Below are 14505 nucleotides of genomic sequence, written 5' to 3'. Positions count from 1 at the left end.
GTGTATGTGAGAGAATAACCGTATCTTGTGTAGAAAATAGAAAAATGAACAATGAAAAGAGTATGAACTTTAAAAGGTTGAAACTTTGAATATGATAAGACTTAAAACTTAAAAGTACAGACTGATATAATGATAATAAATAGTAACATGTAGTGCTAGATTTTAGGGGTAAAAAGTAAGAAGTAAACCGATGTAAATATGTCCGGCTGGGAAATGAGAAAGTTGTGTTGGTAAATCAATGACTTGTCTTGTCCTTATGACATTTTGGTTTTAGTTTTTTTTAAATAAATAGTTAAAGTTAAACTATTATTTATAAAAATAAAATTACAAACTTAGCAAATTATTCTTTGTCAAATAATTACTAACTAGAAGGGAAAAAAAAAAAAGGAAAATGCTAAAAAAATATCTTTATATTTTATATATTTTCATAATATAAGTTATGGAAAAGCAAAATTCACATAAAAAATTATTTAAATATTTTAATTATATTAATTAATCATCATTAGCTCGACCCGAGTCTTTTCTCGTTTTTTTTTTTTTTTTTTTCGTACCAATTTCTAAAACCATGTTGAGATGTCAGTAGCCATGTTTATTAAATAACCAGAGCAAAGCTGGCAGTGTTTAAGGTTGATTCAGCTGAGTCTAATTGGCAAGAGGGAGAGAAATATGATTTGTTTTGATTTGTAGGAAATACCAATAAATCTACAAGACTAATCATAATGGCATAGAAAGCATGGTTTGTTCGTCCATCCATTTGGCTAAAATTAAACGATGAAAAGGACATTAAGGGAAAAAAAAAAAAAAAAGAGCAAGTGGAAGAGAAGCTGAACTATTTCAGTCTGATACATGAATGTATCATAGGGAAGCAGGTTCTACAGATTTACAAAACATAAATATATTAGTGCTAAAACAAAAGGAGGATCGAGTTTGCAATACAACAATACTCAGTACTATAAAAAATTGCAGAACAAATTAAAAGAATAAAGATTGAGAGAAATAATTTGAGCTATCCAAGAATCTAGGACAATTCAGCAAGAATCTGATCTCTATATCAATTACTATATAATACAATGCAACTCCAAGCATCAATCAACCTCAACGGGACCATGATACAGAATCGATCTCGTCCCTGGCTGACTTGTATAATTCAAGCCTTTGTGCACACTGTTGCCTCCTCTCCATCAATGCAGGGTCTTCATCCAACAATTGTGCAAGCTGCTTAGCCTGAAATAAAGGCATGTTATTTGTATCATCAAGTTTAATCAATACGTCTAACAGGGTGTTAATATAAAGGATTAGAAAGAGTAGGTACCTCTCTCTTCCCAATTTGTATGTAGAAGTGATTTAGCAATGATTGCTTGGCCTCCCTGACTTGACAAAAAACCACAGCTTTAGGAATTGTGTTCTTAAGTGTCTCGGACACCATGCCCACATAAGAGGACACATTTGAGCCTATCCTCCTAAAGTGCCCCTCTGAGTACCGGTCTATAGGTGTGCCGGCTGGCCCAGGAGGGTTTCCTGCTTTCTCCACCTCTTGGGGAAGTCTTCTAAAGAAATCCACAGTCAAATATGAAGATTCCATGTCCACCAATCGAACGACTGTCTTCTTACTTTCTCCACGGAACCTTTCAAGGGCCTCACCACCAGCAGCAGCAATTTCAGCTTGCAGAGTGGGAAAGCGCTTCAACTCCTATATGGTCACAAACATCAATATAAATCCTAGTTCTCATTGAAAGAACATCAGTATTTAATTAAGGGAAATACTAATCACTAATATTCACCTGAGTTTCCGCTATTGATTTCCTCACCAGTTCTTTCAAAACAAAGTGAACCTACAATACAAGAGCTAGATCAGTCAAAGGTGAAACCTTTACCAATTAGATTCCGACAACTTACTGCAATCTTGGAAATGCATTCCAGAAGAAACTTGACAAACAGAAAGTACGAAAAACAAGACAACTTACAGCATCCACAGAAGCTTCAGCGGGACCTCTAAAATAGTTAAGTGATCCCTCAATTAGGCGCCGGTAACCTTGCTCAGGGGCAATCAAGTGTGGCTGATAACCATCTGCTTCTGAAACCACTTTCTTTACATTCTGCAGAGAAAGATGCCTATCAAATGGAAGCTTCCTTAAAGCAGCGGGAAGCTGGTTGTCAAAGACTCCATAAATTCGATCACCTCCAGGCCGCCTAATTTTAAAAAGGAAAAAAAAAATTCCAAAACCGCACAGGATTATTATAAGCATTGCAATCACAATTAAAACAGTGGCGGATCTAGCTGAAGCTGGAAAAACCATGAAAGATTATGATTGGAAGAGAAGTTGAAAGATGTTTTACCCTCCCTCCAAATGCTCCTTGAAAATTCGGTCGAATGCACGGCAAAGTTCCAAGATAGTATACAATTGAGCCTACAACATCATATCTCAGTTAAGGGAAGCACAAATAGCATCTTCTTTACAAAAAAAATTACAACAGCACCAAGCCACTCACCCCAGCATCAACGGCAATAGGTCTACCAAGATGATCCATCTCCGACTCAAGTTCCTCGATGCTTTTGTTAATCAAAGATGTTATACTTGGAATCCGAGCCCTAATTACAGACTCCAAGTGCTATAATCAAAGACCACAACATCAGTTTGATATCCTATACAAACATCTTAATTTGCAAGAAAGATGCACAAGGAAAAACCTTTGAGAGAAGTTTTGCAAGATACTCTGAACCCATTTTACTGGCTAAGTGCCCATATTCAGGACTGGTTGCAAAGTACTCCCGCTCCTTGCGCCTTGCAACTATCATGTCAACATTTTTATTGATGTCAGCCTGGGAACGGTTAACAATTCCAACCCAGGGATGTTGCAAGCGATACGATCTTCCTTCAATAACCTGAGAGCATATAAAGTATGTAAGACAAAAAGAAAATAAACATTTTAAGACATTTATATTTTTCAAAGAAATTTTGAATCAAGAAAATACACAGGACATCCAGCAAAAATAAACTGTTATAGCAAAGTTTTAAGGAACATTTCAATAAAAGGGGAAAAAAGTATACGCTAAAACGCTGTTCTACTCTGAATACAATTCAACCCAATGAAATGTTAATCCCAATCACTTGGAGACTTAAATGATAAATTAGCTAATAATTAAAAGCTAAGCTAACATGATCAACAAAATCCATTTATAAAGGTGGGGGTATTCACACAAACAGAGACACAGAGAGACTGTGTGTGTGTGAGAGAGAGAGAGAGATCTTACATCCAATGCATTAGTTCCTTTGTCCATCAAATCCAACTTCGTCAACACACCAAATGTCCTTTCACCTGTGCAATTTACAAACAGGATTCATAAGGGAAGGCTAAACAAAGCGACAAGTCAAGAGTTCTGCAAAAAGTGCATAAACATACCAGTGGGATCCACTTCCCTAGCAAGTTTGATAGCATCTGATGTCGCAATATCTTGATTGGCTGGAGATATTGCGAGTATGATACAATTAGGCTGCAAAAAGCAGAGGACAGAAAATTAACTTGAGACAAAAATAGAAGGCATTGGACTCTAATTAAGGACAGAAAGGCTTGCCTAGAGGGGGAGAGAGAAAGAGAAGAAGGAAAATTATTAAAAAAATCTACAGATTATTAAGTGACCTATAAAAATTTTAGTTGATTTTTTTTAAGCGCAATACCAGTCCACCAAGAGATATCAAAACAAAACAAAACAAATTGCAGAACAAGGATCCAAAGAAGAAGTAACTAGTTTTATTGTACATCATGCAACAATTATAGGCAAGACAATCCAAGAATTTCTTATTCATTTTTATCCCCTCACCCGTATCTATACAGTTCTTTTAAGCATAAAAATGTAAACAGCTTGTAGTATAAGATCACAAATCTAGAGTGCAATCGCTATGTGATATATAAATAGTGTTGACAAATCAAGAACTGCTCATTCTGATAAATCAAATCCTACATAACAACGATCCAGAACATGTGATAATCATAAACATAATTAAGGCTAGATTACAAATTACACCCATTGACCTAGTTTCAATATAGTCCTTTAGTTTCATTTCAGTCCTTTAACTTCCATTTGTTTCCAACATAGTCCTTCCATCAACTTCTCGCGAATCTTCACCATTACGTCTACCAAAACAACATCATTTTGGAAAAAATATTAAAACCAACAAGTGATTAAAACTAGACAAAAGGACTAGCACTTATAAAGGGGAGGAAGTGCTAGTTGAGCTACAGCTCATTGACTGAACAGATTAAAGTCAAAGGGTAGGAATGGAGAAAAACAATGAAACATAGAGGATTGAATTCAAAACAAGTCAAATTTAAAGTGTGTAATCTGTATTTTGCCAATAACAATCATGTTTTCAAATGAGCCTATCCATATGGCACTAAATGTCCCTTAAGATGTGCCTAAGAAATCAGCAAAATATGCAAAGTGTCCTATGGGATTCATTAATATCTCAATAATTACTATCACTGATTCCCATAAAGTTCCATTGTTCATGATGTAATGGAAAAATTAGACCTCGATACATGAAGCACCATATTCTCATATCTAATAAAATTGACTTTGCTTAATTGGAGGGAAAATGGGGGAAATGTTACCACCTAAGCAACTAGGCTTCTTAAAAGAATTAAAAGAGTAAACTGTTGCAGTGAAAAACCATAGATCACCAAAATGAAAGGGTCTACCACACATTACACATTGATGTACCCTTTTTTAGGAGAAAAGGTCCCATTACCTTCTCAACATAAGTTCGGACCATATTTTCAATATCTTCAACAATACTTTCAGGTTGTCCCTCTGGGAAGAGGAAAAAAAGGAACAAATATCTTAGTTAATGAATGGAAAATAATCAACATATAATCCAGAAGTTTTATCAGATACAGAACATACCAACAGCAACTTTTGTTAAACCCGGTAGATCAATCAGGGTTAAGTTGACAACTGCCAAATGAAGGAAAACAAGAATAAGTGTTAAAAAAATATATTACAACATGGGGAATAGAATGATATCAGCAGTTTATTCAAATTCATGCCATGCAACATTACCCAGTACGAGACATCAGGAGCAAATGAAATTTAAGTGCAAGCAAGGAACACATCAAATAATTGAAAATAATGTCCCAGGCATTATACCAAATAGTTATTCTTTAAACATCACACACACTCCTCAAGATTGCACCAATGAAAAACTTTAGAAATCACACATTCCTCAACACCCACAGAAACCAATTTGTTGTCTATCTTTCTTTCCCTTCTTATATATATTTTTTTCTTCCTTTCCTTTAATAAATGCACCATGCACATGGGAGCCAATGACAAAGAAACCATTAAATGATTTTTTTTAAAAGAATATAAAATCTGCAAAGAGAAGCTAAATAGTGAGATTTCACAATTCAAACTACTGCTAAACAGCCTTACTCAAGTGACAAATACATGCATACATTGTTTTCTTCTCAAGAAACTATTGAGAGACTAGTTGTTTTTCATGCAAAAGATAATATTTATACACATTAGTGCATTTTGCATCAGCTTTTTGGATTGTTAGAGGGAGAAGTTAAAATTTAATTTTTTCAGTCAAACTATCACTTCTTTTCTGTTTAGAATTATGTCAAGGCAATTAACTAATATAGAAGAAAAAAAAATTTCTGTGCTTAAAATTGCAAAGAAATGGAATTACACAAGCATCATAAAATGTCATGCACTCAAACAAATTAAGATTATATTGCAAAAAAGTACGGCTTTTCCAGATGAAGCTAAACATATTCTGCGGAAAGTATGTCTAGCACTGGAGATTAATACAATATAGCATAACTTGCCGCAAATGACAAATGAAAATCATATATGCATTCTGAATGGAGCAATAACTGCAACAAAAACTCCAAGGACTTTAAAATATATATATCCCAAAATAACAAGTCTAAAGAAATTTGACGCAAAAGTAATAAAGCTTACGCACCATTTGGAGAGTAGATACTGAGATGGATAGGAACAGGAGAAATCATTTTTGTCTTCCCAGTTATTCTATCAGTCTCATCCTGAATCTCCTTGCGAACCAGGGCTGTACAAAAAACTCAGAAGGCAAAATATCAGCTCCAACACCATTTTTCTCTTAGATACAGAAGGCAATAAACAATGTCAAAGAAATCTTTATACATTGAAGAATGTTGATACAAGTCAAGGAGGAGAATTCTAAACTCATGCCACTCCCCACAGAAGGCAAAAGTAAATTTGAATAGGCAATCAAGATGAAAATATTTCCAGAAATCCTTACAATATAATGTGCTTTAAACTATTGAAGTTTTTTTTATTGGTAATTTACAAGCACCTAAAGGGTTTTAAACCCATGACCTCATCCTCCACCCATTTATATGGGTGAAGGAAATGCCATTTAAGCTAGAGCATATTGGCATGTTTTAAAATATTAAATTAAGCACTAAACAAAGCCTGAAAAACTACAAACAGAAAAAGTTATCTAGTCTGATCACAAATTATGGGACCAAATATATTTTTAAAAAAAAAAGGTTAAAGTCCTTAAGGAAGCTATGATGGAAGCCCAACATTGTGATAACTACTCCATCCTTTTCTTTTCTTTTCTTCCTTTTTTGATGAATTACTTATCCATCCCATTTTCTAAGGTCTTTTCAATCTCAAGGAATAAAAGACACAACCAGATATAAATTATAACTGCTAGAATAGACTAGATTACCCTTTGCCTCCAAACATGGCTTATGAAAGGTAACCAAATTGGGACTGACAGCATCTTTCGAAAATCTTAAAACAGAGTACCTAGTATACCACATAACCATTGATTATCCATAAGTAAAATACCAAACCAGTTTCATTAAACATGTTACCCAAAAAATTGGAGCTGAATCCCTCAAAACCTTACTCAAAAGATAGATTTCCTCTATAAAAATACCCTTTGCAACCAGTGTTAGACCACTACTTTCTCTCTATTTTTAAAGAAAATCACTCTCCTTGATTTGGGAGTCACTTGAGAGCTTCAGCATAAAGTGCCCGCATATTAACAAAGGCAAGCATAACAGCTGGACCATAATTTCTATAGCAAGAAAGCCTAGCTCAGACTACAATTCCTTTCACAACAAACAGGTCATCGTAAACCCATTGAAAAAAAAAATGCCCATTCTATCTAATTCTCTAATAAATGATAGAGCTTCAAATAGAGGCTTTTAACCCAGTTGATAGTAGACAGGGTAACCCTACATACCCATAAACAGGACATGACAATAATGCTTTAAAAGCTTTCAAATAGCAGCTAGAGATGTATTAGTTATTATAGGAAAAAAAAATTAGTTGAATCTCGTAAAAATTCATTGATAACAGCTAGCTATCATCAAAATTTCCAAATTTACTAATGAAGACCGAATGCTTATTCTTCATAAAGGAGCTAATACAGAAATACTGACTACCTACTATATGTCTCATCCAAATTCTTAAATTATCTCACACATAATTTTGAACATAGCTATGGCCCACGAAAACTGAAACCAATTGTTATTCATTAATGTAACACAGCCTAAGAGTTAAAACAGAACCATTTGTAGCTTGTTTCGAGCAACTACGGCCTATTTTACAAAACTTAAAATACACACACATAACAAAACAAGTAAAAATATCACGCACCAAAATCAGAGAACTTCCTCCTCGGGATGTGAAGGAACTCGGCATACTCCTGCGTTCCATCATCCGTCTTGTGAAGCTGCAACACCAAAGGTCGCCTCGTCACGATCCCTGCAACGATCAAAGCAAGTTCAAATACCACAAATTCATCACAATTAGCAAAATAACAAAAAATGAAAATCAAAGAATAAAGCTTTTTTGCTTCTTTTTTTCTTTTTCTTTTTTTGAAACACAAGGCACTAACCTGATCCTCTAGGAAGAAAGTCACGCCCTACAATACTCTCCAACACCGATGATTTTCCAGAACTCTGCACTCATTTCAAACCAAAAAAAAAAAAAAAAACCAATCAGACCAAAAATTCAGCTCAAAGTTTCAACTTTTTCTTATGAACTCATCTTCTCTCTCTAGCAAAACTCATATTCTCTCTCTAGAAAATCACTCCTGACTCCTAAACTTTCTCTGAGTCAAAACTCTCTCTCTCTCTCTCTCTCTCTCTCTCTCTAGAAAGTTAAAGAAAAGGTGAGAAAAGAGGAGGGAGGGGGGACCTGGCCACCGACGACGGCGACGGTGGGAAGAGCTTCCCAGAGAGAAGAGAAAGGGTTGTCTCCACCGCCATAGTCACCGAGCACAGTACACGCTCTCTGAATCCGGTTCACCAATCCGATCAAACTCTCCATCGTCGTCATATCCTCTCAACTCTTCTCTTTTTCACAGCAAAAAACAAAAATCCAAATAGAGAATACAAAAAGCTCGTGAATTTCACAGTCTCTCCGAAAATATCGAAACCCTAGACTCGTACTAGTTGGAACTAAGAAAGACAAGAAGAAGAAGAAGAAGAAGCAGCAAAGCAAGAAGCAGCAAGCAACAAAAGAAAAATATATATATGATATATTTGACTTGGAATAGAATAGAAGCTAACGCTAACAGAAAGATAATAAAGGAATAAGAATTAAAAGAGAGTTTTTTTTTTTTTTTTGAATTTGCCGAACGGTATATGAATGGTTTAAAAAGTTTTAGGACAAGAGTCAAAAGTCTAGAATATGGCAGAGAAAACTTAGAAAAGATATATAGTGCAGGCGGTGTGCAGTGCACCGTTGGAATTGGTCGGGTCCACTCTATAGTGTGTACAAAGCATGAAGTTTCGAAAATTATTCAATTTTTCGAAGCAATATTATTATTGATTTGTAGAAATATTTATAGGTGAAAAATGTGTAAAAATATGTATAATATTATTTAAATATTAAAAATTATTATTTAAATAATATAATATATATTTTCACAATACTTTTTTATCTATACATATATTTTCATAATACTTAAACATTATTATTAGAACAAATTATCAAACGATCCTTTAGTCTCACTATTTTTTTTGTAATTTTATAATTTTGTTATGTAGCGATTTGTAAATGGTGAAATCATAAATCTATATAGACTCATTATTTTATTTTTACTGCTCACGAGTTGTCACGTAGAAAAATTATTGAAAAATTTGAGAATTTACACTAATTCTTTGGATTTTAATTTTGATTTTAATTTTAAAATGCAGTAATTGAATTGAATGGACGTGTTTTGAAAATTTGAAATTTGAATGGATGTGGGGACCAACGGGTGGGTGAATTGGATTCGAGACGTTATGATGGGCGTTTGACGGCTGAGGTCCAAACTCCAAAGGCTAATAAGGTAAGAAAATTAAAAAGAGTCCAAAATTGGATTGGTGGAATTGGAATGGTTGGCGAATATGATGAGAGAGAGAGAGAGAGAGTAGCCTATCTATGGGAAGGTTGGTCTGAAGGACCGAAGCCATGGCGATTCCTAGTAAACATTCAACAAAAAGGGCCCGTGTTTTAAGCGCATATTTGTTTTGATTTTTTTGTCTTTTTCTTATGAATTGAGGTTATTCATTTACATTTCTTCTATAAAAATAAAAAAAAAACAACAACAACAACAACGTTTTTCATTTACATTAATTTTTTTTTTCTAAATTTAATAATTGAGGGAGAGAAGATTTAAAGCATAGAAATCTTCATTGGAAAATTTCAATTAAGACTTTTTTTTTTTAGAGAGATGAATATCAATTAAGACTTAAATCAACAAAATGCTATAAATTTCAATCCACAATTCATTTATTGGGTTAATTGTACCACGAAATGATTCAGATCAGAATTGAGGTTAACTATTTCTCAACAAAAAAAAAAGATTTGAGGTCAACTCGTCACTTGACGTGATCTATTCGGGTAGATAGATTTTTGACTTTTTGTTGACCAATTGGTCAATCATAACCAAATTTATTAATCGGTTTCATTGGATTCAAAGAAAAACATCAGAGAAAGAGAGAAATCAAATAATGAAAAAAGAAATTGAAAGGATTCACAAACTCAAAGAATACAATGAATTAATAAGAAAGAGATAAGACCACAAAAATACACTCACACACAGAAATATAAGACCATAAATCAATGGAAAATGCTAACGAATGCCTTAAGGGCATTGGTTAATAATCCATTTAAAGAAAGTTTTTATGGGAAAATGAAATAAAACAATTAATATTTTGGCAGTTTCTTTCATTTCCCATAAAAGTGGTATTAAAACTTTCCTAAAATGGATTGTTAACCATAAAAGTGATATTTTTTTAAAATATTTATATAAATTATATAGTTTCCTTATAGTTTTAACCTGTTTCAAATTTAATTCCTAAATCCTATTAGGAGTTAATTAAAAGTTCAAAAAATTACTCTAATCAAAATTATACTATAAAAAAAATATCTAGAAAGTTTTTTTTTTAAATTCATTATTTATTTTATAGTATTATTTAAGCTATATATCATAATTATTTGTTTTAATAATAAAAGATTAAAAGTTAGATTTAATATGTCATGCTTACACCGACTTAATATAATTAGTATTATAAATTGTATGATATAATCTTGTGCCTCCTCTTCTAGAATTGCTATCTTGTTTTTTATAAATAGTGTTAATGTTATGACCTGGGTACTAAATAAATTATTTGAATTTAGATAAGTGATAGAATAAGACTTCCTAGATAGATTACTATTGTTATTTATTTGTATTCAAATAAATTCTTATGTCTTAGGATAGGATTAGTTCCTATTTTTTAAGATTTGTTGATGAGGTTATCTCATCCTTATCTATTTATATACGTTGAATGCATTAATGAGAATTAAACAGAAAATTAACCAAAAACGTTATGTTGTTGTAATTGCTAATTCTTACCATTTAAACTATCAATCTGCTGTATAAACCTAGGTATCACTTCTCTTTCCCATCACAAATTTGTCGATTATAACACACACAAAAAACTCACACTGCAGTTAAGAATAAAAAATCAAATTGCATAATCTCATCAAAATGAAAGAATATCATGGCATATTTACTGAGTTGTTAGGGACATCAATTCCACATACCTCAATCTTACTCAAACCCCAAAACCTTCACCCAATATTAGTGTATGTCAATGATGTTCGTAAAGAAGCAAGTAGCTTACAGATACAATTGCATCTTTCAAAAGCATGCCCTTGTTCTCCCATAGCTACATGAGGAGTTGTGTATTGGGGCCACCTACCTGGGTATCTGTCCCATCTATTTTGCCTTTTCCTTTGGAATCATGTGAAAAGGGCTTCCGTCTCTTCACTGATGTTCTGTTTAGGTTTTGGTTAGAGATTGTTTTTGGTAGGAAGAAATTTCTAAGACGAAGGTAAAGTACAAGGTAAAATAAAATGCAAACAAGAGAATTGTAAAACTTTTGAAATATACATTATATATAATAGATAAAATCAAAGAACAAACATGAATGATGTCCATTGCTTTATAGACACAATAAAAATATTCTCAAATTATTGGAGTATTTTTATAGTTCACATCCCCAAAATATAGCCCTTTGAATGAATTTATGACCAAAATATGATGGCCAAAGCACCCTATGAATTTATGAAACAAGCTTTCAAACAAGCTCTCAATCAATGAAATATGTACCAACCAACATATTTACCCTTCATAATGTGTACTAATGTGCAAAGTTTGCAATTATGCTTAATTTGTTATGGATCATATCTTCATATTTCAGCTTACTTGTTACTTGTTTCCTCACCCCTTTGCTGAAATCGTCATATTTGCACAAATCTCATTTAGCTGAAGAACGGGTTTAGAAAGAAACAATGGGATAAAAAATGAAATAAGATGGGCCTTGATGACCATTTTATTATGATTGTTCTTATTTTTAGGTTAATTTTAGTTGTTTTGTATTCATATTTCAAAATGGTGAATTAAAATTGTTATCTAATATCTGTATAAAAATATAATGTATATATATATATATATATATATAAATTTGTAATTTTTCAACAAACCAAACGCTGAAAGACGTTTTTAGGACATTTTCTGAAACATAACCAAACCCTATAAAACAATTAGTTTTCCCTAAAAAGTCTTTAACTTGAGCTAACTTGAGTAACAAAGTATTCAGCTAAAAACATTTTCCGACAAAAAAAGATTTCATACCAAAACAACTGGAGCCATATATAACACACGTATGTTTTTGATGTCTTGAATAAAACACCCAGCTCAAGACAGAAATTTCCACCGTTGGCTTAGCAAACAAGGGAAAGGAAAGTTCCTCCTAGTTTCAACCTTTTTCCTTTCCTAATAATCATCCAAACAAAATGAAGGAAACATTCCACTCCTTTCTTCCCCATCCCTATAAAGTTTGAAAGACATTATAAGTTGAGAACAAAAGGTTGTTATTATTTGAGACAACCTACAATCTTTTGAAAACTTTTTCTTCTCTCTTAAAATTATAATAATTTTTGGTCATCAAATTATAATGTCTTTTTTATTTCTTGGTTGAAATGATAAGATTAATCGTGTTCTTTTTATCTTTTTTTTCAAAAAAAAAATTATTCTAACCCATTAATCTAATCCCTTCACCAAGAAAATAAAAATACTCCCCTGGTCTTATTTTACTTTGTTCACCTTTGGAAAAATCCAACTTTTAAGAGAAAATCATTTAATGTATGGTCTTATAAAAAAGTTTATCATTTTCCATAACTAATTCTTCGTTATTTTAAATTTAAATAAACCAAATGGATAGAAATGGAATATTGAATTTCAAATAAAGAAAATGAAAGGAAATTATGAAATTTATCTATTAACTTAGTGAACAATATTTTAGAACATCTCGAAACAAAACAATGAACATACAAAACAAGATTAAGGTAACCCTCTTTGTTCCCTTAAATCTTCTTGGACAGAATCTCTTACAAGATGACTGAGACTTGCCAACCTATTTGTATCAAGAGACCGAATTATGGAGGCCCAATATTGATGGGTTAGAGTTTGCAACTCTGGATGAAACTGATTGGATTGTTTTAGAAAGGGAGTTTGAGAAGGAAGAGATCATTGCAACCAGACGAGAGGCTAAGGGTGATAAGACTCCCGGTCCTAATGGCTTTACTATGGCTTTCTTTCAAAAATGCTAGTGTGTTCTTGAGAAGGAGATCTTGGCTTTTTTTGCAGACTTCCACAAAGAATGTATCTTTGAAAAATCTCTCAATGCCACCTTTTTGTGTTTGATTCCCAAGAAGCTTAGTGCAGTCAATATTAGAGATTTTCGCCCAATTAGCCTAGTAGGTAGTTTGTACAAGCTACTTTCAAAGGTTCTGGCACATAGACTTCGTTGTGTTTTGGATAAACTTATTTCCAACTCCCAAAATTCTTTTGTTGGGGGTAGACAGATACTAGACTCTATTCTCATTGCAAATGAATGCTTAGATAGTAGATTGAAGAGTGGTATTCTGTGTGTGATTGTTAAATTGGATATTGAGAAGGCTTATGATCATGTGAGTTAGAGTGTCTTATTTTATTTTATGGAGAGAATGGGTTTTGGGGAGAAGTGGGGGAGATGTATAAAGATGTGTATTTCTACTGCTCGTTTTTCAGTGCTTATTAATGGGTCTCTAGTTGGTTTCTTTGGCAGCTCTCGTGGTCTTCACCAAGGGGATCCCTTATCTCCACTCCTATTCTTATTGGTAATGGAGGTATTGAATAGGTTGTTGAAAAGGACAGAAGATGGAGGCTTTCTCAGTGGATTCCAAGCACATCCCAATACACGTGAAGGTTTGCATATCTCTCATCTTTTGTTTGCTAATGATACTATTCTCTTTTGTGATGCTTTTGAGGAACAATTATTACATATTCGTATGGTTCTAATTTTCTTTGAAGCTATCACAGGACTGAAAGTAAATGTTGGTAAGAGTGAGATTGTGCCAGTTGGTGAGGTTGGGAACTTGGATGCCTTAGCTCATATTTTATGTTGTAAGGTAGGCTGTTTACCCATGTCTTATTTGGGGATGCCCTTGGGGGCACATTATAAGGATTCCTCAATCTAGAACCCTATCATTGAAAGGATGGAAAAAAAGCTTGTAGGTTGGAAGCAACTATATTTGTCAAAAGAAGGTAGACTTACTTTATTGAAGAGTACTTTATCAAATTTCCCTACTTATTATTTATCTTTATTCACTATTCCAAAACATGTGGCGGACAAATTAGAGAAAATTTAGAGAAATTTCCTTTGGGGGAGATCTGATGATGTCTTTAAATTCTCACTTGTTGCTTGGGAGAAAGTTGTGTGGCCAGTGGAATCTGATGGCTTGGGGATTCGAAAAATTGGGCTGTTTAACCAAGCTTTGCTTGGAAAGTGGCTTTGGCGGTTTGGGAAGGAGGTCACACGTTTATGGAGGCAGGTTATAGCTTCCAAATATGGGGAGGCTAGTGGGGGTTGGTGTACTAGAGTTGTTAAAGGGACACATGGTTGTGGTATGTGGAAGAACATTAG

The 14505-nt window shown here is 33.3% G+C and overlaps 1 protein-coding gene across 1 annotated transcript; it reads right to left on the bottom strand.

Annotated features, from left to right (window-relative positions):
- Window positions 1–804: 804 nt before the first annotated feature.
- On the bottom strand, window positions 805–8695 carry LOC142615877 (phragmoplastin DRP1E). The gene is made up of 15 exons (XM_075788794.1): window positions 8201–8695; window positions 7899–7962; window positions 7658–7765; window positions 5970–6071; window positions 4904–4954; window positions 4749–4810; window positions 3403–3493; window positions 3254–3318; window positions 2690–2884; window positions 2491–2610; window positions 2338–2408; window positions 1965–2190; window positions 1782–1832; window positions 1313–1690; window positions 805–1224 (listed from the first exon to the last, which is right to left on the bottom strand). The coding sequence occupies exons 1-15, from the start codon at window positions 8339–8341 to the stop codon at window positions 1096–1098; spliced, it is 1854 nt and encodes a 617-aa protein (XP_075644909.1). The 5' UTR covers window positions 8342–8695; the 3' UTR covers window positions 805–1095.
- Window positions 8696–14505: the final 5810 nt, after the last annotated feature.

The sequence above is a fragment of the Castanea sativa genome, chromosome 11 (assembly GCF_040712315.1).
Source record: "Castanea sativa cultivar Marrone di Chiusa Pesio chromosome 11, ASM4071231v1".
In the NCBI taxonomy this organism is placed as follows: domain Eukaryota; kingdom Viridiplantae; phylum Streptophyta; class Magnoliopsida; order Fagales; family Fagaceae; genus Castanea; species Castanea sativa.
This window is presented reverse-complemented; position numbering and strand designations above follow the sequence as displayed.

Bases quoted from the DNA above. Each gene is read 5' to 3' on its own strand.
- LOC142615877 (XM_075788794.1), bottom strand. From the start codon at position 8,341: ATGACGACGATGGAGAGTTTGATCGGATTGGTGAACCGGATTCAGAGA. The intron at 7,963-8,200 runs GTCCCCCCTCCC...AAATGAGTGCAG, and splicing joins TCGCCGTCGTCGGTGGCCAG to AGTTCTGGAAAATCATCGGT. The intron at 2,611-2,689 runs GTTTTTCCTTGT...CTTTGATTATAG, and splicing joins TTGCAAAACTTCTCTCAAAG to CACTTGGAGTCTGTAATTAG.